This window comes from Pagrus pagrus, assembly GCF_965226575.1.
Source record: "Pagrus pagrus genome assembly, chromosome: 23".
Classification (NCBI taxonomy): Eukaryota; Metazoa; Chordata; class Actinopteri; order Spariformes; family Sparidae; genus Pagrus; species Pagrus pagrus.
Window position 1 is genome coordinate 18,123,500 of NC_140205.1, and position 24,006 is coordinate 18,147,505.

At 41.2% G+C, this 24,006-nt stretch overlaps 1 protein-coding gene and 1 long non-coding RNA gene across 13 annotated transcripts in view; both read right to left on the bottom strand.

Annotated features, from left to right (window-relative positions):
* Positions 1-298: 298 nt before the first annotated feature.
* On the bottom strand, positions 299-1,786 carry LOC311252512. The gene is made up of 2 exons (XR_014621535.1): positions 1,608-1,786; positions 299-991 (listed from the first exon to the last, which is right to left on the bottom strand). It is a non-coding gene; the product is annotated as an uncharacterized lncRNA (long non-coding RNA).
* Positions 1,787-3,023: 1,237 nt separating this feature from the next.
* The window catches only part of nav3 (neuron navigator 3), a 207,273-nt gene continuing 186,290 nt past the window's right edge, over positions 3,024-24,006 (bottom strand). For 8 of the 12 annotated variants that reach the window (XM_084346083.1, XM_084346086.1, XM_084346085.1 and 5 more), the window contains 15 exons: positions 22,127-22,150; positions 21,481-21,647; positions 21,135-21,221; positions 20,140-20,293; positions 17,620-17,806; positions 15,394-15,491; positions 15,187-15,282; positions 13,806-13,974; positions 13,414-13,649; positions 12,364-12,518; positions 12,120-12,191; positions 11,301-11,497; positions 10,966-11,084; positions 9,599-9,802; positions 3,024-7,388 (listed from right to left, as the gene is read on the bottom strand). In XM_084346083.1, the coding sequence (XP_084202209.1) occupies positions 7,269-7,388; positions 9,599-9,802; positions 10,966-11,084; positions 11,301-11,497; positions 12,120-12,191; positions 12,364-12,518; positions 13,414-13,649; positions 13,806-13,974; positions 15,187-15,282; positions 15,394-15,491; positions 17,620-17,806; positions 20,140-20,293; positions 21,135-21,221; positions 21,481-21,647; positions 22,127-22,150 (2,085 nt within the window). In that variant the 3' untranslated portion in view covers positions 3,024-7,268. The remainder of the gene's footprint in view (positions 7,389-9,598; positions 9,803-10,965; positions 11,085-11,300; positions 11,498-12,119; positions 12,192-12,363; positions 12,519-13,413; positions 13,650-13,805; positions 13,975-15,186; positions 15,283-15,393; positions 15,492-17,619; positions 17,807-20,139; positions 20,294-21,134; positions 21,222-21,480; positions 21,648-22,126; positions 22,151-24,006) is intronic. The other 4 variants (XM_084346084.1, XM_084346081.1, XM_084346079.1 and 1 more) reach the window with 3 other exon arrangements.

Consider the following 24,006-nt stretch of genomic DNA (forward strand, 5'->3'; position numbering starts at 1 on the left):
CACAGCAGAAACACACTGTAAATTGTTTTAAAAATAAATAAATAAAATAAAAGTAATAAATTATGCACAAATACTATATGTCCAGCAAGAATAAACAGCAACTATGCAAAATCGGCTCTCATAAATAGCAACAGCTGATGATATGCTGAACACAAAGATTGTAGCTTGGTAATCCATGTGGACAGCAACACAGTAGGTGGCATGAAAAAATAAACAGTGTATCAATGGCTGTAGGTTGTGTATGGTGTGTATCTCAGCCTTATATTGTACTGAATGATGTTTTAAATAATAGAACCACTTGGCAGGTAGACAAGACTCTTTATTTGCAGTACTCCCATGTGCAAACTTTAAAGAGTTTAGTGTGCTGGAATGATATTCATCATTTCATTGTTCTTCATGGTGTTCAAGTAAAATCTTGTTTCTCTGCCGTCGTCACACAACCCACCCCACAGCGCTGGTCAGATGGCTTATTAGGACAAAACAAACATTTCCAGATGTGAGATGGGATCTTAGTTTTGAGCAGGATAACAAGCAAATTTGAAAAAATAAAACTTAACTACTTTAAGATAGAATTCTATACAATTTATCAGTTACCTAATTGAAAACATTGAGCACAACTGCTCTACTGAGCGACATTCACAGTGGTGACATTTGGAATCATTTCATAGCGGCTTTAAAGCAGGTACATTTCACAACACCTGATGACTCAATCGCCACCTATAAATAGAAATACTTTAAATATATCTCTTCCCAATCCATCCATCCATGCAGAAAGACAGTCCACGAAAAAAACTGGCAACAATCTGCTGAGGGAAGGAGATCTGTGGTTCAAATCTGTGTCTTTGTATAAAATGTGCAGTTCCAGGACCCAAGGAGTGGAAACTTTAGGATGTGATTTCCAAAAATGTGGTGTTAGATTCAGTCGAAGCTCGTTAGCATGTTCCCAAAAGCAGGACAGGACCAGCACTCCATGTCTTCAGGCTCCAGAGTCCTTAAAGAAAAGTGAAAAACTAAATCATGGAGACAAGGGAACACTATTACTTTGTATAGCACACCGAATAACAGCTGATATGATTGTTTATTTATTTATAAGTGGGCAGACAGATAAGAATTAGGCAACCATCTTGACAGTTTGGGTCATTTTCCAAGTAAGACGACGGAACATGCTTGTCAAGCATGTGGATTAGCTGCTTTACTTTGTGTTATTATAACAGCAATCTGACAGTGTCTACATGGTAATTACATGTGTGGTCACCTCTGCTGAACACATATACATATATATACATTACATAAATATATATACATACACATATGTATATATATATACATATGTATATATATATATATATATATATATATATATATATATATATATAGTTAATATTTGATGTAGCAACTCCACATAAAGAGCAACAGTAGTTAAAGGTGTGCTTAAGGAGTACTTAGCGGATTTTCAGTGGTAAGTTTAAGTGAAATACAACAGGACAAATTCAGAGCTTAATTAAATTAACTATCACTTCAACAATACAAGGACAGCTAATTAGTTTAGCAACTTCCGTAGCCGCCCTCTCGTTAGCTAGAAACTTCTCCAGACTGCTTCCACTCACCTTTTTACGGGACTATGTAATACATGAAGAAAAAAAAGGCGATGTCAAAGACAACGAACGCCCAAAAGTCAAACCAGTAGGAGTGTTTCGGTAAAGACACCGAGTCTCCTTTAGTTTTAAACATTTTCAGGTCGTCTTCAGACTCCGTCACGGGAGTCGCCCCTGCTCCCATCTTTGCTCCCCGGAAGAGAACACACAGCACGTCAGGTAGTCTTTCAAAATAAAATACACCTGACGCTAAATTTTGATAATGTTCGTTTGTAAAGCTGTTATTACCTCCTTTTATCTGCACTGTCTTTTATTAAATACAGCACTTCTGACACTTTAAACCTAAGATCAATTCACATTTTAGTCCACCCAATCTTGCATTCTTTGAGAGTGTTTCGGCCATTACCTTTTTTCTGTTTTATTTGCATCACTGATGTCATTTACATGCAAGTTTTCTACAGATAAAATACTAACTACTCACATTTTACATATTACATAATGTTCACATTGACAGATGCTAATGGTATTAATGAAAACTGCTGGTGGTACAGTGTCTGAACACATTTCTATATTTAAATTATATTTAAAAAGCTAATAAACTGTCATGCTTCTGTCGACGGCTCTACAGTTTAGCTGATTGAGCTAACTCTAGCTTCACTCTGACAGACAAAGCTCCAGATTCAGTGTTCTCAAGCTGAGGAGTATCTCTGTGGACACTTTGGGATCAAATGGTATCACCAACACTTGAGCTGGGAGAGTGGATTTAACACATTTGACTCTCAATGCTACGAATTACATTGGGATTATCTCTGTTGCACACACTAATTTCTTCAAACCATTTAGATATGAAACATTTTACTTGATTTGTCACGTGTTTGTTGATACCGACACTTTATTTTCACTTGTTTGACATTGCTTTGACATTGGCACTTGAAGTGAGCTCCAGGGACCCCAGGGGGTCCTTGGGGGTGTTCCAGGGTGTATGTTATTTTCACTATAACCCCATACATAAGTGACATAATAACAGAATGTATGACAAACCTATTTTGGTCATGGGTTTCATATACTTTATGTAATAAAACATTTATAAGCAAATATCTTACCAGATGTGGAAACTTGACACAATTTGATCAGTTAGGGGTTTGTGGTATAATTTGCATCAGTTTATGGCTCCTTGATGTGAAAACATTTGAGAACCACTGACCTATGAACTTCCTTTGTCAATAGATGCTTATATACTCTGGCTCAAGCTGTATTTTAATGTGTTTAAAAACACTTACTTCTACAGTGCTTGTTGCAAAGTATACTGCTACAATAGTACTTTTCTTCAGGTACACTTTTTGGCTACCTACCTCTGATGCCTCTCCACTCCACACCGTAAAGGTCCGAAATACGCCACACACACACATTGAAGACAAAAGCTCAGCATGTTGTTTGCTCGTGTGACACCAAATAACCATTTATTAGGGCTTTACAAAGACTACAAAATCCTCCAGATGAGTTAAATCACTGTCTCTGTCTATTTACATGATATGTTACATACAAATGTACAAAATATAAAACATTTAAGGACAAATGTTTCACCCAAAAAGAAGAAAACTTTCTCTCAAACCAGAGTAAATGCTATGGTTTTCAACTGAGATGTAACTGCAAAGTGTAAAGTGGTGAAAAATTACCAGTTGATCATCAAGACTATGGTGTACACTGTTAACGGTGTTAACGTTCTGCTGACGCGGGAACTAATGGCCTACAACAGGAGTGTAGAGTAGCTGAGAGGGTGAATTGTTGTTGATCTACGCTCAGGTTTGATACGTGGGTGTAACCGTAACAAAAGAGCAACCTCTTACACGGTAACTACACCCTTTTCATGCAAGTTCATACCCTTGCAGACACAAGGCTGGCCAAGCTGGCCAGATATATATGCGAACCATCAGAGGCTCAGCTGCAGAGACACCTATGAAGCTGAACACAGGTAGGATTGTAGAGGATAGGATTGTCCTGAGGTTATGACAACTTGACTTCTTGGTCTCTGGTGGGTTTTGACTGACCAGTAGCACCTGTTGGTTGTTGGTAAATGTATACAGTACGGTGTCAGGTCAGCTTCGGTGACTCAAACAGCTGGCGAGCCTAACGTGGCGGTTGGGTTAAAATGTCCAGAGAGGAAGTGCTTCTAAAGGAACAACAGGCATTCCTAGAGACGGAGAGGATCCAGAGAATATTATGGCAGGATGGGGGATAACCGGAAAAGTGCCTATTTTTTGTTCTCAGTCTGTGATTTTAGTGAGTTTAAAAAACAGTTTCTTACTGTACACCGTATGCCTCCTGCATAGGCAAAACATCCAATCACCACAAGACACACACCTGTTTCTGACAGCGTGTTGAGTTTTTGCATTTCTTTTTTTTCTCTCTGTTTTCAAAGTACAATAATTTACTCAGCGGGTTAAGCATATTGTAACATCAACAGGGCAGAATGCATCTTTGATTCACTGTGCAAGACTTAAGTATTTACAACCCACCCCCACCTCAAAGTGTGCAAAACCAACCCACTCGTTAAACAAAGAGAGGACAATCAAAATTCAAAATGGCTTCCGTCCAATACACGCATACATAACGATAAAGGTCTCTTCTCAATGCATCCCCCTTTTAAAAAGCTTCAAAACATGCTCGTCAGGCTAGAAAACCCAAAACAGTTTGGTTGTGCTCCTGTCAGTTCAAGTGAGCCCAGCTCAACTGGGCGATAAAACAACTAAAAAATACCCCACCCCTTTTTAACTGTTTTTACAATATTGGTCAGTTTTAAATTCAAATACAGCATCAACTCTTTTATACTTTTAACTGTCAGAAACAAGAAAGGGCGGTTTGGAGGAAGAGGGATAAAAATGGAAAAAAAAAAAAAAAAGAAAGAGGCTGTTTTTATGACTACACGCAGCTTCTTTGATGTGGCAGGAAGCAGATCATCATCATCATCATCAGCCATCATCTTCTCACTATAGCCAATGGGAGCAGAGGATGCCTCCAAAACTTTTGCGCATTTAAGGCAGTGAGAAAGCACCAGTATCATTGTTCCCTTGGTCAGCTCTGAGGCTGATCTGGTTTTAACTTGCATTTGAAAATACTCTGGGTTATTTTTGGTTCCTCGTGGAGACGCTGACTAGACTTATCAAACGTCGGCTTGCATCATTCAATTCAATATTACTGATAATTTGTTGATTGATTAGTGTCGTAGCCTGATTCATATCTGCTGGAGTGAAAACCATCACATTTTTTCATAGTTGGTCGACTGCATTCCTGTTACTTTCTGCATCTCCCTGTCGCAGTAAACCCCTCCTGCTCTGTTCTCCATGCAGGTTTGATGCAAACTTCACGGGAATTCAGCTTTTTGCAGTTGACAGTTAACTAAACCCTCCCCCCTCTTAGTAACTGTTAACTGCTACAGCTGTCAAGCTTTCCATTCTCCCATTTTCAGCAATAACATATCTGCCACCGTCACTTTTAAACAATAGGTACCTGATTTTAGACAGACGTTAACAAAAGCAGGCCTCCTGTTTCTAGCTGACGGCTTCAGTTTTGTCCGCTGAAATGACAACAGCTGCTGACAGATTTTATCAGCTTTAACTAACTTGCTAATTAAGCTAACGTTAGCTCCATGAGTTGGTTGGAAATGCAGCTGTCTCTGGCGCACTTTTTAATATTTCCTGCCGACTCATTTGTAACAATAATCTCATAAAAGGGTCTTAAATATGCTCTTGTTAGCAAAAATAACCTAAATGCATCCTTCTTGTTACCCTGCCACCTCCTCTCCAGCCCCTGCTAGCAGAGAGCGCAGAGGCAGAGGGGTTGTTTAGCTGAACATGTTAGTCCGGTCTGCCGAGCTAAATGATCCTTTAAGACCATTCTGTCAATTTCATTTTGCATTGATAATATTCTCTAACGTATATACTGTAAACACTCAATACTTGACTATATTGTATATTTATAAATGATGAGCATCCCTCAGACTACATCTCAAGGCACGCCTCTTTAGCATATGAGAAAAGCTTGACAGACGTGCTGTACCGAGTTACAGTTGCTAACGATTGGTCAATCAAATGGAGGGGTTTAGTGAACAATCAATAGATAGATGACCCACAGAGGGCGCTGCCTGCTGCTCTCATGGTGCATTCGAAGCTAAGGAGTGACAACAGGCTGTGGAGTGTGGAAGGCCAAGAACAACTTAATCGAAGTTTACAACCATGGTCAGCTGTGCATTGTGGTGTAAAGTCTCTGTGGGTGTATTGAGTGTGTGTGTGCACATTTGGCAGTAAATCAAAGGGAATCGTTGGCACCATTTTTTTCCTTCACAGTAGCAATGTGGCTGGATGACACACAGACAATGCGCTTTCGTTGTGCTTGTTGTTGGCATGCAGGGCAGCGAGGAGCGGCTTGGCAGTGCCTGACACTGAGGAGGCTCAGGGCAGGAGACCAGCACCACGGGGCTCAACTGATGGGCTGTGAGCCGTATGTGCATGTTATGAAAATGTAATTCTTGGGATCCTAGTTGGGCTGTAGAGGCTTTGAAAATGTCTCAAATCAGACACATCTGGTGCGTTCATGGAGGTGCAGAATTGTCTTTTTGTTCACAAAAGGCAAAGAACAATGAGATTAAAAAGTGTCCCTTAGCCCTACACTCGAACAAAATAGTAACTTGTGAGGAGCCAGCTCGGTTAAACAGCTGGCTGATGACTTTGTTAGACGTTACTGAAGCACAAACTGAACGGATCTGTGATGAATCTCATTCGTGTGGAGAGAAAATCTGTTTTCTAAAAGCTGTGAGCCTCCATTGTGACCACCAGAGGGCGTTACATCACCGGAAAACACTCACTACAGTATTCTTCTACTTGCCTCCCTCAATAGATGGGTTTAGAATCAGGGTCCCAGGTGGTGTAAATTGTGCCTTGCTCAAGGACACTTTGGCTGGCTGGATTGTTGGTCACATGGGCGCTTGAACCAATTAAAGCCTCTGAATAAAGGTAAGTGTCCTCCTGCTGCCTGTGTTTAAGTGCATTTGTATGAGTGTATGTGTGTGTGTGTGTGTGACTGTGAGAAGCACCTCTGTAAACAAGGAAAGACATAAACAATAGAACCTTGCCACCCACTGTAAACATCTGAAGATACATCTGGGATTTAAAAAAAGAAAAGAAAAATCCAGTTTTGTCACGTCAAACTCTTGGCTTTCTCTTTTGTTCTGACACTTTGTAGGATTGACGCCCACAGTTAGAATAATGGAGCGATCTGCGGCTCATCCTGGCTGAGCACAGACGTGATTGACTCCTTGAAAGCCGTCTTCACAGGAACTACTGTCCCTGATATGAAAAGTTGAATTCTAAAATGTTACACCTCCATTAAAATCCTCACTATTTAATATAACAGATCCAACTTGTATGATTGTTTATAATTTTGACCACTGAGGACCAAGTTGGCTGTTGATAACATACAATAATTTGATTTAATATTGCACCATTGTTATGTAAAAATAATGTGTTTTCTTTCAAATGGTGGGTATACCATTTTGGACGATAAAACTTTTCATATATATCACACATCTGTGCGCCACAGCGGGGGCTGCGAGCGACGGGGGTTCAAAGGCCCCCAGGCGTTCTGAGTGATCGGCGTCTCCCAGAGCGACTCTTGGTCTCATAATGCCGACTCGAGCGAGGAGTCCAGCTGGTCGTCATGGTGACTGGTGCTGTCGCTGTCGCAGCTCTGCGTGCTGGAGTAGTTGGCGGCCTCCTGCAGCCGTAGCAGCATGTTCATCTAAAAAAAGGCAATGTACGGACAAATAAATACCTTAGTAACAGACTGAGGGCGGAAAACAGAAGATGTTATAAAGCATGCCAACATCAGACAGTGCAGACATCATTAAGTTGTTAATTTTTCTCTGTGAAACTTCAACTTAAAGCTACAACATGTAAGAATATTAGTTTAAAACATTCAAAAGCCAATTCAAATGAAACTTTTCAGTGCAAGGCGCAGATTCACACTGCGTTTTCCATTAAACACACGACAGCCACAGGTACACCACGCTGTTTGGCCCACGCTTCATGAGCCCCTGTGTGATTGGGGGCCTTAATCTGTGTAAATGCTGCCTATCTCCTTGTATGACATGACATGAGTATGAATTTGCCAATTCTTACATATTGCACCTTTAAAGTCTGTACCATTGTTCGATTTGCTCTGTGGCTTGTAACAAAAGTCACATGACACGATGTAGCAAATCGTTTGGACAATGATTGATTAATTGATTGCGTTTTTGTATCTATCCTCTTGTTAGATATGTTTGTGGTAGTGAGGATTTATCTCAGTAAGTAAACTTTATTTATGCTGTATATAGTAGCTTTCTAGGTAAGTCATCACAAAATGCTTCAAAATGAAAGATAGAAAACAAGACAGAATTGAGACAAAAGCCTGAGACATATTAAAGGAACAAAATAAAAATAGAGACAAAAAATATTCAACACATTCACGCATCCTGTAGGCCATGTTAGCTCACACTGCACCTTTTAATCTGCCAGAACCTTTTCTACTCACACTCTATGGATCAACTATCCCCCAGTTGCTTTTGTCCATTGACAATTCCCCAAAAATGATTTCAAATAAGACGACTGCATCCTAAACTATGCTGACGAGAAGAGACGAAGGCAGCGTTATTTCACTGATCATGCAGGGCTCCGAAGTGAACACAAAACTTGTGAACTGAAAAACAGGAAACGAATCAAACTATTCTGGTCAAGCGACAGCGGCTGGTCGACAGTGACACCTTAATTTCTGAGTGTGGATTTAAGAGATGAAGAGAAGGCACCAAGGCCGTCCTGCACATTAGGAACAAGTCTGGCAGCGATGCAATTAAAGACCTTTTGTCAGCATTAAGTTGTAATTATCAGTCATTCAGTTTCAATAGCACTTATGCAGTTGTGTAAAATAGACAATTTAATATAGCATAATTAAATATCATCAGCGTAGCAGTGATATAATATACCTTTAAATGCAACAGCTCTGAATGTAATTACATCAATTAAGGTTAATGTTTGTTTTCTTTGCTGTTTTGATGAATAACTTAAGCTCAGATGTGTAAAAGGAACCGCTGCCTCTCAGATGTCAACATTTTCTCTCGTTACACACGTTCTTTGGTGTTTCTTGCAGCGTTCCCTCTGACCTAGCTTCTTGTTCCTATCAGGGAAATATAACCTAGTGAGTAGACCACCCACCATACTTAAAACACCCATTATAAAGAGTCCACTGGCTCACAAACTTAGTCTTTATACTTTACATGCAGTAAAAAGCACTTTTAACACCTTGCTGTAAATCACCACAATAAAACTGCAGAACTTCTCATCCCTGCTACAGAGCTAATGGACTAAATAATGCAGAAGTGCTGCTGCATCTGGCGCATTGCTTTAAGTGTTCCTAAAATGAGGCTCGGCACACCTGTGTTCAAAGTGGTCTCGCCTGGATGGACGCCGCACACACACATTGTTTTTGGATGGCTAAACTTTAATTCCTCTTGGGCTGCAATAACCCACCAAATGGAAATTCATTCTTTCTCTCCCATCCCTGAATAGTTCATCCTCCTGTGTGTGTGTGTGTGTGTGTGTGTGCGTGTGTGTGTGTGTGTCCACGTGTTCAGGAGTTAATACCAACTAGCTACTTGACTAGCTTATCTATTTATTGTGTTTTTGACTTGGAATAAACCAAGGTCAATCATCCAAGGTTTCTATGGAAACGAGCATCCTTGAATTGAATAACTTCATGAATATGCACCATGTATTATTGATTTATTGACTTAAATCATTTAGTTTGGTTCAAAGTTCACATGTGGAGGACAGATATTTATTTTTATTCATGTTCCTTTTAATATTCAAGTCCTTCCATACTCTCCTGTGTTGTCCTAAATGATATACATGCACTAGAAGCTACTTAACGTGACAGAACAATCACTGGAATTGTTTTGCGTGTGTCTTCCTCACCAGTGGGTCTCCCTCGGTGTCGCTCTGAGACACCTGCTTGGACGAGGCTCCCTCCTTGGATGAGCTGTAGCCGTCGTATCCCACGTCCTCCGGCCTCAGTTGGAGCAGCGACTGGCCCTCCTGCTGCAGTGAGGCGGCGTTCCATGGATACGTGTCGTTCACCCACTTGGATGGATCCTCCCACGCTGCTCTTTTGCCGTAGAGCTGCAGGTGTGTCAGAGAGGGAAAGCAGGTGTGAATGATGGACTCAATAACCAGCACTACCTGGTGGGTTATGGACAGAGACTAGTAGGAGTCCAAGCTCACCTGCTATATATATTATATATATTTATTCATATACTGTATGTATGTGCATCTTGTGATGTGACAAATGAATGTGTGAAGTGAAATAAAAATCAGAGTGTGTGGTGATTGTCTTCTCAGTTTCATCACTATACTTGTGTCATTTAAACAGCTGTGTCAGTCACAGTGGTGCATGAACAGAATGGCTGATTAGCTTAAAGCTGCTGTAAGCATTAATTTCTTATTAAAGTAAGTACTAAACAGCTCTATGTTCCAACAGTAATCACTGTTATAGAATGTTTGGTTCCTGCCCACTTTTTCCAATTGGGACAGAGAACTCCAATAAGCGACAGTTCAGTCTGCTCGGGGAACGCGTCGAGAGAAGAAGTCGGCTAAAATGACGACAACGCTTACAGCAGCTTTAAGTAAAAGTGGAAGCAGAGGTAATTAGTAACTGTAATGTAAGGTGGAGCTAAATTCATCACCTTGATATACGTTTGGCTAGTTTAAAGGTGAATTTTGTAAAATATGGCCAGAATTAGAAGGTAGCTCCAAAACTACAGGGTGCAGTATATCACCAGACCAACCAATAACTGCTACTCTTTGCTAGCTATTCTTGGCTGTATCTAGCTACCATTAGCTTATTATTTCAGTTAGCGGTGCAGCTAAGTGGCCCTATTAGCTGACTGAAGTCTGCCTGGACGACAACCTTGGATCCCTTCTCCCAGCTGACACGACTATCAGACTGTTGCCTCTTACTGTACAAAGTGGTATTATGAGACTTTTATAACTACGGCTGTTAAATAAATCTAGTGCAGTACAAATTACAGTATTACTTTCTGAAATGTAGTGGAATAGAAGTATGAAGCAGTATAAATATAAATATTATATAAATATTTTTTGTCCTGGAGGTTAAGAATAGTTGCAAACAGAAATTGTCAAATTTGATGTATGTGTTTTCTGTGCATTACGATGCAGTTTTACTGTAAATTACAGTGACTGTTACTGCTGTTACTGACTCTGTAACAAAACAAAAGAGCAATTAAAGTCACAAAAAACCCTAAACGTATTTAGCTAGAACGTACCTGAAGCCCTTCCCTGACAGCCTCCAGCAGGTAGGGCACCAGGGAGTAGTTCCACAGGTCAGTGAACCAAACCCGAGAGCCTTCAACATCCATGGGACAGGACAGGAAGAGACGGGGGCCTGTAGGGACAGAAGAGCCCAGATGATGAGGGTTTGTTAGATTGACGACACACGTGTTGCAACGCACTTGTTGCCTAAGAGTGGAGGCAAGAGTATTAAACAGGCTTACCCGATCACTTTATTGACTAAATGTTTCATTCACACATAATCAAAGACTCAATATTGATGTGCTTAGTAGACAGACAGTGGATGTGTGTGTGCTTGTGTGAGACTGACCTATGGTGACATCGGAGGAGCTGTGTGCCTCTAGGAAGCCGTTGAGGTGCTGCCATGTCTTGGGGATCCAGTCGATGATCTTAATCAGGTCATTGCTGCGCATGTTCTTATCGATCTCTGTCTCTATCAGCTTCCGCCGCAAGAATCGGCCCAGGAAACCTTTGACCGGCTCAGTGTGGTTGGTGCACAGCACCCACCTACACAGGGACAGATGATCAGTGGTAAAACAGAAGCGGAGGACCAAATAAATCAGCTCAACGTTAAACCAGATTTCTCATAAAAGCAGCTCATGTTAGAGATGATGAGGCTGTTTCAGGCATTTCTACCAGCACAACAACCAGTTTTCATATTCATATTAAATTAACGTCTGGCTCATGATGAGCTTTCTCTAATGACTTTATATTTGCCAAATCATCAGCTAGTCAAACATGCCAAGCAGAAATGATCCTCACTCAGAACATGCATTATAGTCGATTCATTTTCATTTAACGAGGCTAATTATACAAAAGATGTAATTACAGCCCTCCCTGTGGAAGAACGCCTTTAGTTTACAATCTGCGAGAAATAACATGGTGACACGGAACTGACATCAAACACACTGTCTGGCAGGTGAGATGTGAGATTTGCAAAACAAATCAAAGTAATTTCTCTGTGGAACCAATAACATTTGGAACCATTACAAACAATATAACATCATAATATGATGAATTATTTAAATCCACAACACTGCTGTATTATAATCTATATCATATTTGCATAGACAGTGCCAGCAGTTCAGACAGTGACATTTCTGTATAAATCAAAGTGTCTGTCACAAACCTGAAGTTGTGGTGCAGCTCAAGGTTAGGAGAGGTGGACACTCCCTGGTTCATGGTCCCAATAACATAAGGGCTGCATAGAGACAAACACATCAGAATGATTCACAGTCACAACTGAGCTGCTTGAATAACTGACTGAATAACTAAATAACTGAGAAAAATGCAAATGTGTTACTGCTACTGTATGATACCTGAGAAAGGGAGGAATTTATTGATTTTTTCACTACACTGTAATTCTGACTCACCATTTGTGGTACTTGCAGTTGAGGAAGCCATTGAATATGTCACTGAGGGAGCCGATGTGGTGGAGGTTGTCCAGGATGACCACAGTGGGGAGCTCTGTGTCCGTCTCCTCAGAGTTGCACTGTTCTGCCAGGTTGGACAGGTACTGACGCAGGTCCTGGGGAGGAAAGCATCAGCAGGTTTACATTTGGATGCAATACTCTGAAGGTGAAATATTTCAAGAAGAGGTTTGATGCATAATGTTTTACAACTGTATTCCCTTTTTATTCATTTTAAAATGAAACCTAAATACAAATGAAACACTGGTTTAACATTTAAATTACAGGCTGATATTTCATTATGGTAGACAATCTACATGAGAGTTTATTAGCAGCCAACCTTCGACATTTACTGCTGTACCGGTAACCGGGTAAAATTTCAATGTTTTTGGCTTAACATAAAACCAAATCCACTGCATGTCACATTCTGAGGCCCATTATTTAACTGCTAGTATATTTTTCTTATGCTGAGGGATGATTAAAAGCACCAGAGGAAAATGCCAGCTTGTAGAGTCAGTTGGTCAGAATCCAAACATAAAGAGCTACAATTTTGTACCAGCATTCAGTAATCATACAGGGAGCATAAAGGAAGCAGAGAGACCAATTTACACACACTCAGAAGCAGAATATAGACCAGGGGTCATCAACTACTGTTGTCTAAGGGGCAGATATTTTCTAAGCAGACACAGTGGGAGGTGGGAGACCAGAAAAAAATTAATTAGAAAATGCTTTCAGGCCTCCACCGAGGAGACAGTCAGTGATCAATCCAAAACCACTTCCAATTCAACAACCAATAAATGAGTCCTTATCTCAATGAAAAACTGCTTTTTGTGATCACAGGAAACAAACAAACAAAAGTTGGCCAATGACAAAATAAACTAAATATGTTTGGTGATTCTCTTTTCATGCACACATCACTCTCCTCTGGGTTGTTGTATTCTGGGGGATGTAGGAAGACACTAAACTAAAGCATAAGTACTCCAGAAAAGGCCAACTGGGTGAGAGTGATCCCACCTTGCTGGAATTCTGGTCCACGTTGAAGCTGGCCACGTTGTGCTCCGTCACTTCCTGCCCCATCTGGGAAATGATGTACTCTGCCAGCTTGGCAGCCAGGAAGGACTTGCCGGTGCCGCTGGGTCCTGAGAGGATGATCCGACGATGCTCCATCAGCAGGTTGAGGTACCGCTGGATAATGGGCTTTGGGATCAACGTGTCAAAAACCAGACTGTCAATACTGTTCTCCTTCACACCTAGAAAGAAGAGGGAAGAGAGTAGGGAAAGAATGGAATAAAACACATTTAGTTCACTACCAACTACTACACAAGACTTTACTTGAGAATCCCAACCTGGTTTCTATATCAACTGTAATCCTGAAATAGAAACTCCATGTTTCCTCGCAGCCATACCTTTGAGGTTGACCTTGATCATGTTGTTGTCGCCCACCAGGTAGCCACAGGGCAGCAGCTCAGGCACTTCGGAGGAGTGGGAGCGAACCACCTCGCCCATCCTGTAGCAGACGATGCTGTCTGAGCTGAGACCCAGACTGGTCAGAGGGTCCACCCGAAACACATACTCCTGCAGGGAGGGAGGGGTGAGAGGATGTTGAAGAATTGCACTATTGATTGTGCTTAAATATAGACTGCGATTCTTGCACATGGTTTCAAACTGACAGTGGAGCTGTGTGTCTGTGAATCTTACACAGAATGACAGACGCAAAATCATTTACACACAAAATCAAAAACCAGCCGGTGATGGTTTCTATGATTTAATATACCTGATTAAAGTTGAGCTTACCAAAGCATTGTAAATAAATGAACATACAGGCAGTAATGGAAGCAGTGCGCAGGAGGTTTTTATTGTGGCTTCCTCCGATGCGCCTGTCACACATTCAGCTGATTTAACTTCAGAAGATTCAACTAATTTCAAAGATGAAAAAGTCTGCCTTCTTCTATGGGTAGGATGGATTACAGAATCTAAATCCAGGCACTCAAGTGGAATAAAATGCCTTTAATAAATACAAGCGACAGTGTGGCTCTGTGGATACAGTGTTTGTAATGAGTGCATTCATTCCTCTGTTTTTTCTTTTCAATTTGAGACCGAGAAGCTCTTTTTCAATTTACAGTATTTGTTGTAATTAAAACTAGACAAATGCAAACAATTGATTCAGTCGCAGCGCCTTTTTATTGTAGTTGCTTTGTAGCATTTGTTTTCCTTATCATTAAAATATGCTACAAAATGGACAACTAAAAGGTAACTTATTTTACACATTAAAGTGTATTAACAGGTCTTGGGGAGTACTACTGCATATGTGAAAAAAGTAGCATAACGCCTTTTTATGGCAAGGAAGCTGCATGTAATCTGATAAATTGCCTCCAGTGATTCATTCAGTAGCTGAGTTGCATTGTGGGTCATCTGGACACCAGGTTTTGAAAAGGAAGAAGAATGCGTGTAATAAAAAAGGTGATATCTCTGGTTCTGCTGTGTGTATTTTGTTTATTCATTTGTTTATAAGCTGTTTAAACATTGTGCCTACATTACCCACGATACAACTTAGTGACTGAGTGACATCACTGTAGGCGATTCATCTGATTACATGCAGCTTCCTCTGGAGCATTTCTCATAGCAGACATTTTGACTTTATAACTAACCTAAATGGACCGGAACCACCATTAATGTTATAAGTTGCACCTGTGCTTTTCCTGCTATGATAAGTCAACGTGTCTGCAGTGAAAAAAAGAACATGTGCCTGAACAACTGACGTGAACTTGTGAGCAACGGTCTGTTTACCTTGAAGAGGCGTCGGATGACTCCATCCAGGACATCCCATTTGGTCTTCCCACTCACACCTATAGACCCAATCAGGTAATCCTGGGTTTGTATACCCTGAGGAGTTGTCAAACAAGTTCATTTAAAAAGCAGCAGTCAGAACAAATAAGATTAAAGTGGTTTTACCTGGAGAAAAGGAGAAATAATGTGACATCATCTTCCACTAACCTTGGTTCTATTTGGCCCACTGCTGATGGTAACCACTATCCGCACACTACGGCCCTCTTTGCGTAGGTTTCCCTCGTAGCCGTCATCTAGCAGAATATCTGAAAACAAAACTTTCTGTCAGGAAACACACCGACTTTAATCTGTCAGAGATCTGATTCATTATAAACAAACTCTGCCTGCTGGCAAATTAGAGTTCGAAATGGACAAACAGACCCCAAAGTAAAGGATAGCTAATGGGTTTCTTTCATGTGATAATGAGTTTTACATTTAATCAATGTTTTCATAGAGAGTGCTCAGAATGTTAATGTAAGATCTGGTGTGTGTTTGGAAATTAAATAAAGTACAATCTGAGGGAGAGAGAGACAATGACTTTTTAGAAGAATAAGATGGAAAGTCATTCAACAGAAAGAGACTCATTTTTAACATTTAGTCAGTAAGAGAATTGGCATTCTGTTATCAAAAGCACAAAGTAACCAAGAGAAGAGACAGCTCTCTGAAGAAATACATGTTTTTCATTCCCTTGAAACTGACAGTTATAATACCTTTCAGCAGTATGTGACTACACAGTATATTTGAACCACTAAGCATAAATCAGACACCTGCAACATTTGATATTTGTGCCAATCTCCACCAACAGCAACAGAACTGAAGGCAGACTCACAACAGAGTTGTTTTCATCAGTTCACAAACATCACAACTTGATCATCTCTTTCAAAGCGACAAATATCAGCAGCAAAAGCTTGTTGAGTTTCTGATCCCTACCTTTTATGACCTTTATGACCAAACTGCAATTGATAGTTTATCAGCAACCTTTAACATTTTTCCTCAACATCACATCACTTTGTCCAATAGACAAAGAGCAACATTTGTATTCATTTCAACTTGTGCTTGTGGCCACCTGGAAGTCCACTGTTCACTCACTTTTTGATCAAGTTTTGGTCTCCACCAGGTCTTGAGGAAAATAAGTACCTCTTTAGCTGCTAAATGCTCCACCATGTTCACCAGCTAGCCACTTTGTCAACGTGTGTATCATTAAGTGCGGACCAAACAGTGGGTTTTTAAACTTAATATAAATAAAATAGTAATGTTGTAGACTGGAAAACCAAAACAATGAGTTGAAAGATGCTACAACTCTCAGGAGACGAGGGCAACTGCAGTGTCAGGTGAAAATTCTCTGTGGGTTTGTTACAATGAGTCCAACTTTTCATATGCAAGTACAATATATGATCCATCCACAAATAATGATTATAGCAGCTTAAACTATGAGCAACTACTTAACAACAAGCTTCACAAAACTGCAGCAAATAGAGCTCACTCCAGTCCGTTTGCAGCTGTGTGTTTGACTTATATGTCAGCTTCCTGCCACCTTTAACCTTTGATAACTCCCACCATAAGTCTCTCTTCATTCTCTTTTTTCCCAGACTCCATTTTGGAGAGGGTAGGGGGTACTTTGTATTCGGCCGGCTTCCCTTAGCTGTGGGCTCTGTGTTGGGGTGATAACGGCCCGCTGGCCCACTCGTCTTCCCACGCGTCACTGCTCTCGGCTCATCCCTCCATCAATTAATGAGGGCCCGAGTCCTCGGAGAGAGTTGTGCCTTCTATGTTAATTACAGGACAAGTGAGAGGGACGGAACTCTTTGACTTCTCAAACGGAGCAGGCCTGGAGAGATTTCCGGCGTGTTCAAGTGTGTGTATGCATGTGCGTGTGTGTAGCAGGCTCCTGCTGTGTTGTGAGCCTTCGCTGTAGAGAGAGCAGCTATTTCATAATTTCATGCGGCTCCTCCGGATCATTTCTCTCGGCAAACACAATTCTCTCACATTTATTGAGGCAAGTATAGAGAGAGCTAATCCAACTTGATGCCACAGAAAAAAACTTCTGCCTTGAGAGTTGCTGCGGACCATAAAGTACGTCCTACAGCTTAACGAGACATAAGAACATGCCACTTACAATGCCATACTCGGAGGTTTAATTCTTATTAGCTGAATGCACCTGCCAACAGCTTTGAAAGAAAAAACAACTTGTCCCAAAACAAGAAAATATTTCTGGGGTATTTTGTTGAACGCTCAGTCCTGATTGGCTGGTAAAAGCATTCAGGGATGTATTATTTTTAGTTTCTCACGGCACTATGTCTATTTCACTCACTTCCACCACTCCCACACTTACTGCTACACAGACACTTCAGATCAACGTGCTGCCGCAGACACCAGAGCTGACAGTGAACTGACCTGACATGATGGTGTCTGTGATGTTGAGGTTATTGAGCGACAGCCCCAAAGACTGACGCGAGGAGGAAGAGGACGTGCTGGAGGTCTCGGAGGGCGGCCGGGCCGTCTTGATGGGTGTGGCTGTTGGTGTGGCGTTACCGCTGGACTTGAGACGATCGTTCTCCGCTTTCAGAGCCTCAATCTCGTTCTGTATAATGACAAGAGAATGAAAAAAGACTTAGCAATAGTCTGACGGTCATTTTCCTGCATTTACGCTGGCCACTGTTGTTATTCTGAATCAGTGTTATTGGAATTATGGGCTGTAAGCGGCATTTTGATCTTCAAGGCTCTCTTTGTACTGAAGGGTAAGTCTCGGATAAGGAGCCTAACATGATCCCCAGATCTGAACGGAGACTATAGGCTTCGGCAGACAAGGCAATCCAAATCTACAAAGATCCACTCAACGGAGACATTTATGGTGATGTTCTTTGAACATGTACCTCTTTTAAGAATAGGAAATGACACAGCACCTCTGAACATTATTCTTTGAACTGATGGGTGGCATCTCATTGCAATACATGAATAGGAATTATATGAATAAATCTAATGTGTGTATTTGAAGAGAGAAAACTTTATTTCCTATCTTCCCATTCGGCCTCATGGGCAATTAAACAATTTCATTCCACCTTCCTGAAGCGTGTTCACCTTGACTTTAAGAAAGAGACACTGAAAGTCATTTATTAGTTGCTACTTTTGGAGGTGATACAGCTCAGTGTGCTTTGTGATAATCAGAAAGCCATCTGGCAAGTCACAGTGTCCTATATTCTCCCATTATAAGGTCCAGTGTACAGGATTTTATAGGCAGAAATGAAATATAATTTTCATGATTATGTTTTAATTTGTGTATTATCAGCTGAGACTAAGTAGAGAATGGACAAACCTAACACTGGCTCTAAAGAGGGCCTTTCCTGTTTTAGGCGCTAAAGGAGGGTGGGACGAAGGGTGTTCAGTTGGTCGCAACCTGCAGCCTCACTGCTTGATGCCACTAAATCCTTTGCACTGGACCTTTAAGGAATAAATAATATTTTGGGAAATACTTTATTTTAATTTCTTGCTGACAATTAGATGAGAAGGTTGAAACCACAATGAAGTTTGAAAGGTACATTTGTTGCTGGAAGCAGCAGCCAGTTTGCTTAGCTTAGCATAAAAACAGAAAAGAGGGGGAAACAGCTAGCCTGGTTCTGTGCAAAGGGAAAACATACACCTCCTCACTCTTTAACTAAGCAAACTAATTAACACAGTAATTATTTTATGTTTAACCCATACAAAAACTGAGGTGAAAGAATGACGTTACATGCTGGAAAATTTCTCGACCGTTACTGGTCTAAACCAAGAAACAGTCCAGCAAACAAACAGTGAAATTATGTCAGGGAAGACTTCAGAAATTAGGTCCGAAGTTTACTGGAGCACATGGATTTAGGCAACAAACTTTATTGAAGGTAACGTTTCGACGCCAGGTACGTCTTTATCAGAGACAAACAATACAGAGACTCACATCCTCTTGAATAACCTCCCCTAATCTAGACCTCATTCAGAGCAGGCTGAAAAAATAAGGAGGAGGGAAGTGAAAATGTTGTTGTTGTCATTTCACAACAGATTCTCGTACAGTTTAAACAAAGAACTATAAAATGTTTATTGGTGAGCATTAGAAGGTGCTGATAGGAGGATTTTGTTACCTACTGATAAAGCACGTCTCGCTGACTTTACACAAAGCTAAGCTGAGCTTAGCTAAGATAAGCTAAACTAAGCTAAGATAAGCTAAGCAGTTTTTTCCCCCCATAATATCTATTATGTTGATACTATAAATCAAACTCATTTCCTCACTGTCATTGTACTGATCTATCTTTGCTGGGTTTAGAGGTGACTGGGAATATTAGTTTTTAGTTTTCCAACTTATGGGTTGAAAAGGGGCTGTCAGGTTTTCTTGACCACCTGGAGAGAATGGAGAGAAAGGGCTATAATATTATCATGAACTACTGGCAACAGTTAGGTGAAAAAATGAAGTACGTATAAGTGACTCTGTGTTAGTGTGTGTGTTTATACTGTATGTGTATGTGCAATCAGCTAGTTTGCCTTCAGCCCTCCCGGTGCCCCGCTGGTGCCCTGTCAGCCGTCCACTAAATGCATTGTTAACTTCCTAACTGGTAGCTGTCATGCTCCAGTGCCTTTAGGGAGAAACGCAGCACCTTAGTCCAAATAAATTGGACTGACACAGTGACAGTCTGAATCACAACCAAAAATCTCTCTATGAGATAAAAGAAGGGTAAACATGACTGATGGCAAAGACATAATTCATGTTTAGCAAACAGAACTAAAGACGATTTGAATTTGATATTTCAATGTGAGTTCTTCACCACCATGATCTCCTGACAAATGGGCAATTCAGCAGATTTTTCTCTGACCTGTGTCAAACATAAATAGATGCCCTCTGGGCAGTCAGCACAAACTTGGCCTGCGTTTAGCCGCAGAGTGTGATCTCACCTGCATGCGGTTCATGGCCTCTCGGATCTGGTCCAGGTGGTGGGCGGAGCTAAGCGCCTCCAGGCGGATGTCTGTCAACTTGAGCTCCTTCTCCCTCAGCTCGTTCTTCAGCTGGAGGACGATTTCAGCCTCAGCTTCGGTGCATTCGCACAGCCTGCAACCGGGATTACACACAGGGAGGAGGAGGGGGTCACCTCGAGGGTTATGCCAAACACTCGCACAAACACACACTAGAGAGAAATAACACACACTTAAAGGAAACAGAGCTGAAGTTAAGAGGGAAGCCGGAGTCAGTGATGTGAACTGCAGAGGCAGGTACGACAAGGAAGTGAATGAGGAACTGGGACATTTGGGACAGCGAATCCTTCCCATTTTCACATTTTCATTATTTTTCCAGCCGAGCAATCTGTTGATCAAATCCCACAATGCTTTGCTGGCACAATGAACAGCCATAGTATAAAAGTTGCAGTTATATTGAAGACCTCTTTTAGCATGAGATATACAGAAGGGGCTGGGGGAGCAGTCCCATTGTTGTGATTTTGTTATTTTCATACTTAACAGGCAGAGATTACAACAACTACAGTTAGATGCTTTGCTATTTTGCACAATAATCTGTCACACTCATGAAGTTCACAGTGTGACATTCATGTCCACATGCCCCTGAGTAATGCCATCTTTAAAAAGATCTCACCAGCTGCCACATGGCTCAGCAGATGTGTACAGTACGTGCATGCTTGTTGGCAAAATGGCCAATTGTTGTCCCTTTGGCAGTGACACAGAGCCAATACTTCCTGGTATGAGTCATAAAATCACTACTTCTTTTTTTCATCCTTTAATCAACCTACTGCTACTTCACTTCAGAGGGCATGGTCCAGTTAGTGAACCAGCCTCCGACATGCTGATATAATTATGGCATTAAGATGCAGAAGAAAGTCACACCAACACACCCCACTGCACACACACTCCCTGGGAGCATGCCATACAGTGCCTGTTACCGAGATCGGTGCTTGTAGACCATGTGACCGTTTTGCTTTTTCTTTGGCGTCCAAATGGGGGAGGACTTGCTATCGCAAACGCACTTGCTATAGCAGGTGGGGAGACGTTAAAGAAAAGGATGAAGAGAGGTCGGGAGAAGAGATTAAAGAACAGTGGGGTGAGGATTCAAGGATAATGTGTGAACGAAAGAAAAACATAACAGTGATGAAAATTTAGACTTGAAGAAGAAGAAGGAACAAAACAACTTACTGTACATGTTTTTCAGTTTGATGCAAGTATATACAAGGGGAAAGAATTACCTGTGTATATGTGAATGTAAGAGTAGGTGCACGTGTAACAACTCACTCTGTGGTGGAGGGCGAAGAGCGCAGCGTGGCGATGCTGCCTTGCCTGTTGTCGTGCTGCAGCTTGGGCGAGGATGGCAGCGAGTCGGTCATCTCCTCCATCTCGTCATGGGCCGACTGGGACTTGGTTTTCTTCTTGCTGAACGCCTGCTTGAAGGAGCTGCGTAACTGTAAAACAGATGACACAAAAACACACAAGGCCAAAGGCGTCAATATCGCCACCCACCGATCTCTACAGTCACAACATGTCAGCTCTGTTGACATCACATCCTGCCAGATCAGGAAGTCACGCCGTGCTGTTTCCAAGCAATGGTCACTGTCTGGTTTAGGGTAGAGAGGGAGGCAAAAAGCAAGGCCGTAAGTAGAGATGGAAATGAAAGCGAGAACAGGTGATGAGGCTTTTAAATGACCCTAAAAATAAGGCTGAACAGGCAATCAAAATGAACAAGGGAGGAGGGGAGGGAGGAGAAAGGAACAAGGGGGCAGGGGAGGGGAGGGTTGCCCTATCCATGCCGACGTTTCCAGAAAAGGAATAGAAGAGGTTGCTCTCAGAGGGGGAAGAAAGAGGAAAGAATAAGGGAGCGCAGGGAGGGAGGATGGGGGACAACCACAGCACACATACAGAAGACACTCTGGGAGCCACTGACCTGAGCCGGGATGGAATCAGCCACCTGAAGACGCAGAACACACCCAGCGTTAAGCCACACAAACACACACTCCTGCTCTTGATGAGTGATTGAAGCTAAAAGCTGCAAATGTGTCTGATACAGTCATTGTCTTTGCGCAGATAGGGATAACAAAGATTGCGATTATGATTACGTTTACAATATACTGTATATTTATTGTCACCTGATGACTGCTTTTCCTAAATGCTTAATGGCATTACAGGGAGACACATTACAAGTTTTTAAAAGTTAGGGGACATGCTGCACTAATCAATTATACATGGAAAATTATACAAGAAAAGTTGAGAATGAGTCCATGAGATTTCAGTATAAATCCTGTTAAAGTAGTTTTTCCCCTTTTGCTCATTACATATTGATTAATATTTCCTACAATGACACTTTCTGTCATATGTGAATTCAGACTTGTAGGTTTTTTGCAAAACAAAGCCAGTTTGGTTGTTACTTCAATTCAATTCAATTCAATTCAATTCAATTCAATTCAAAGGGGCTTTATTGGCATGAAAGTTTTACAACAATGTTGCCAAAGCATCAAAACACAACTTGTCCAAACACTCGGACATAACATAACAAATAACAACACAAACACAACACCAGTTACTTCATGTAACTGAATTATAGTTTGAGTTTGGCAAAAAAATATATAATATTGTTTTAAAGTGTATCTTATTTGCAAGACCTACAGTTTACAGCACCAAACAAGCATAGACAGTAAAAAGTATGTAGTACAAGATGTTGGATAAAATCAACTGGGCCCTCATCATGCTAAACAGAACACACACACACACGATTCAAGTTCAAGTAAATAAATTCAAATAGTTTCACCGCCCAGTGCATTCTGGGAAAGGATGGATTTTACAACATAAATCCTTCTTACAGATTGGCCCACATACACGACCACTCATGTAATGTTAGTGTTAAATGTTGAGCCATCAATGGAAAGTCCTCACAATTTTTGACATAACGTCAACACTGTTGTTTCTTTACAAATGTAAAGATGTAATGTTCATTACTAAATGTTTTAAATTAAAATTCTGGCCATATCTTACAAACTGATCCTTTAAAGCTACTTCAGCAGGTCAGGTGCTTGCCGGCACAAAGTCCCAGCCTTATTGACACTAATCATTATTTCATCCTTCTGGTGCCGCTCTGTTAGCATGATCTGCTGCTTTTCTGCTCACTCTTCACTTCCTCCCCAGTAACCTCAGCTCAACTCTATCCCCGTCTCCATCCATGCATGCATCGAGGCACAATTTATGCAAATGAATAATTAATTACTGCTTAAATAAGGAATTGATTTGTATTCATGAGCCTGACTTGAATTTTTTGGGGGTCTCACTTAACATAGCAGGCTAGGGTGTCACCCTCAGTGGTGAACTTTTTAGCTGTTAGCATGCATTTCAAGGGCAGGAGTTTTGCATTGCAGCAGAGACTGAAAACTGGCTCTGGCTCTGTGCTCTTTGGCGGGGACGGAACTTCTAATATGTCATCTGTCTGACTCAGGGGGCTGCAGCAAATAACAGCTCTCCAGCCAGGGACACTGAGCTGCTGTTGCATGGTGAAGCAGAGAACAGTGAAATCAGAGAGAAGAGACTGAGCTCTGTGGTTGTGTATTGCATTTTTAGATAATTTGGCTTTGTTGCTCTGATTTGTGGGTATTTGTGAACACAGTGCCTGGCAGAAATGGAAATAGGAGATTGGCTTTGCATAAAGCAAATGTACGAGGCTCGACTGCATCCCTGAATCAGGTGCAAGTACATCACGGACACTTTAGCCATCAAAGAAACCAAGTTTTCCCAAAAGGAAACAGAAGTTGAAAATGAACTCTGTGAAATATTTTGGGA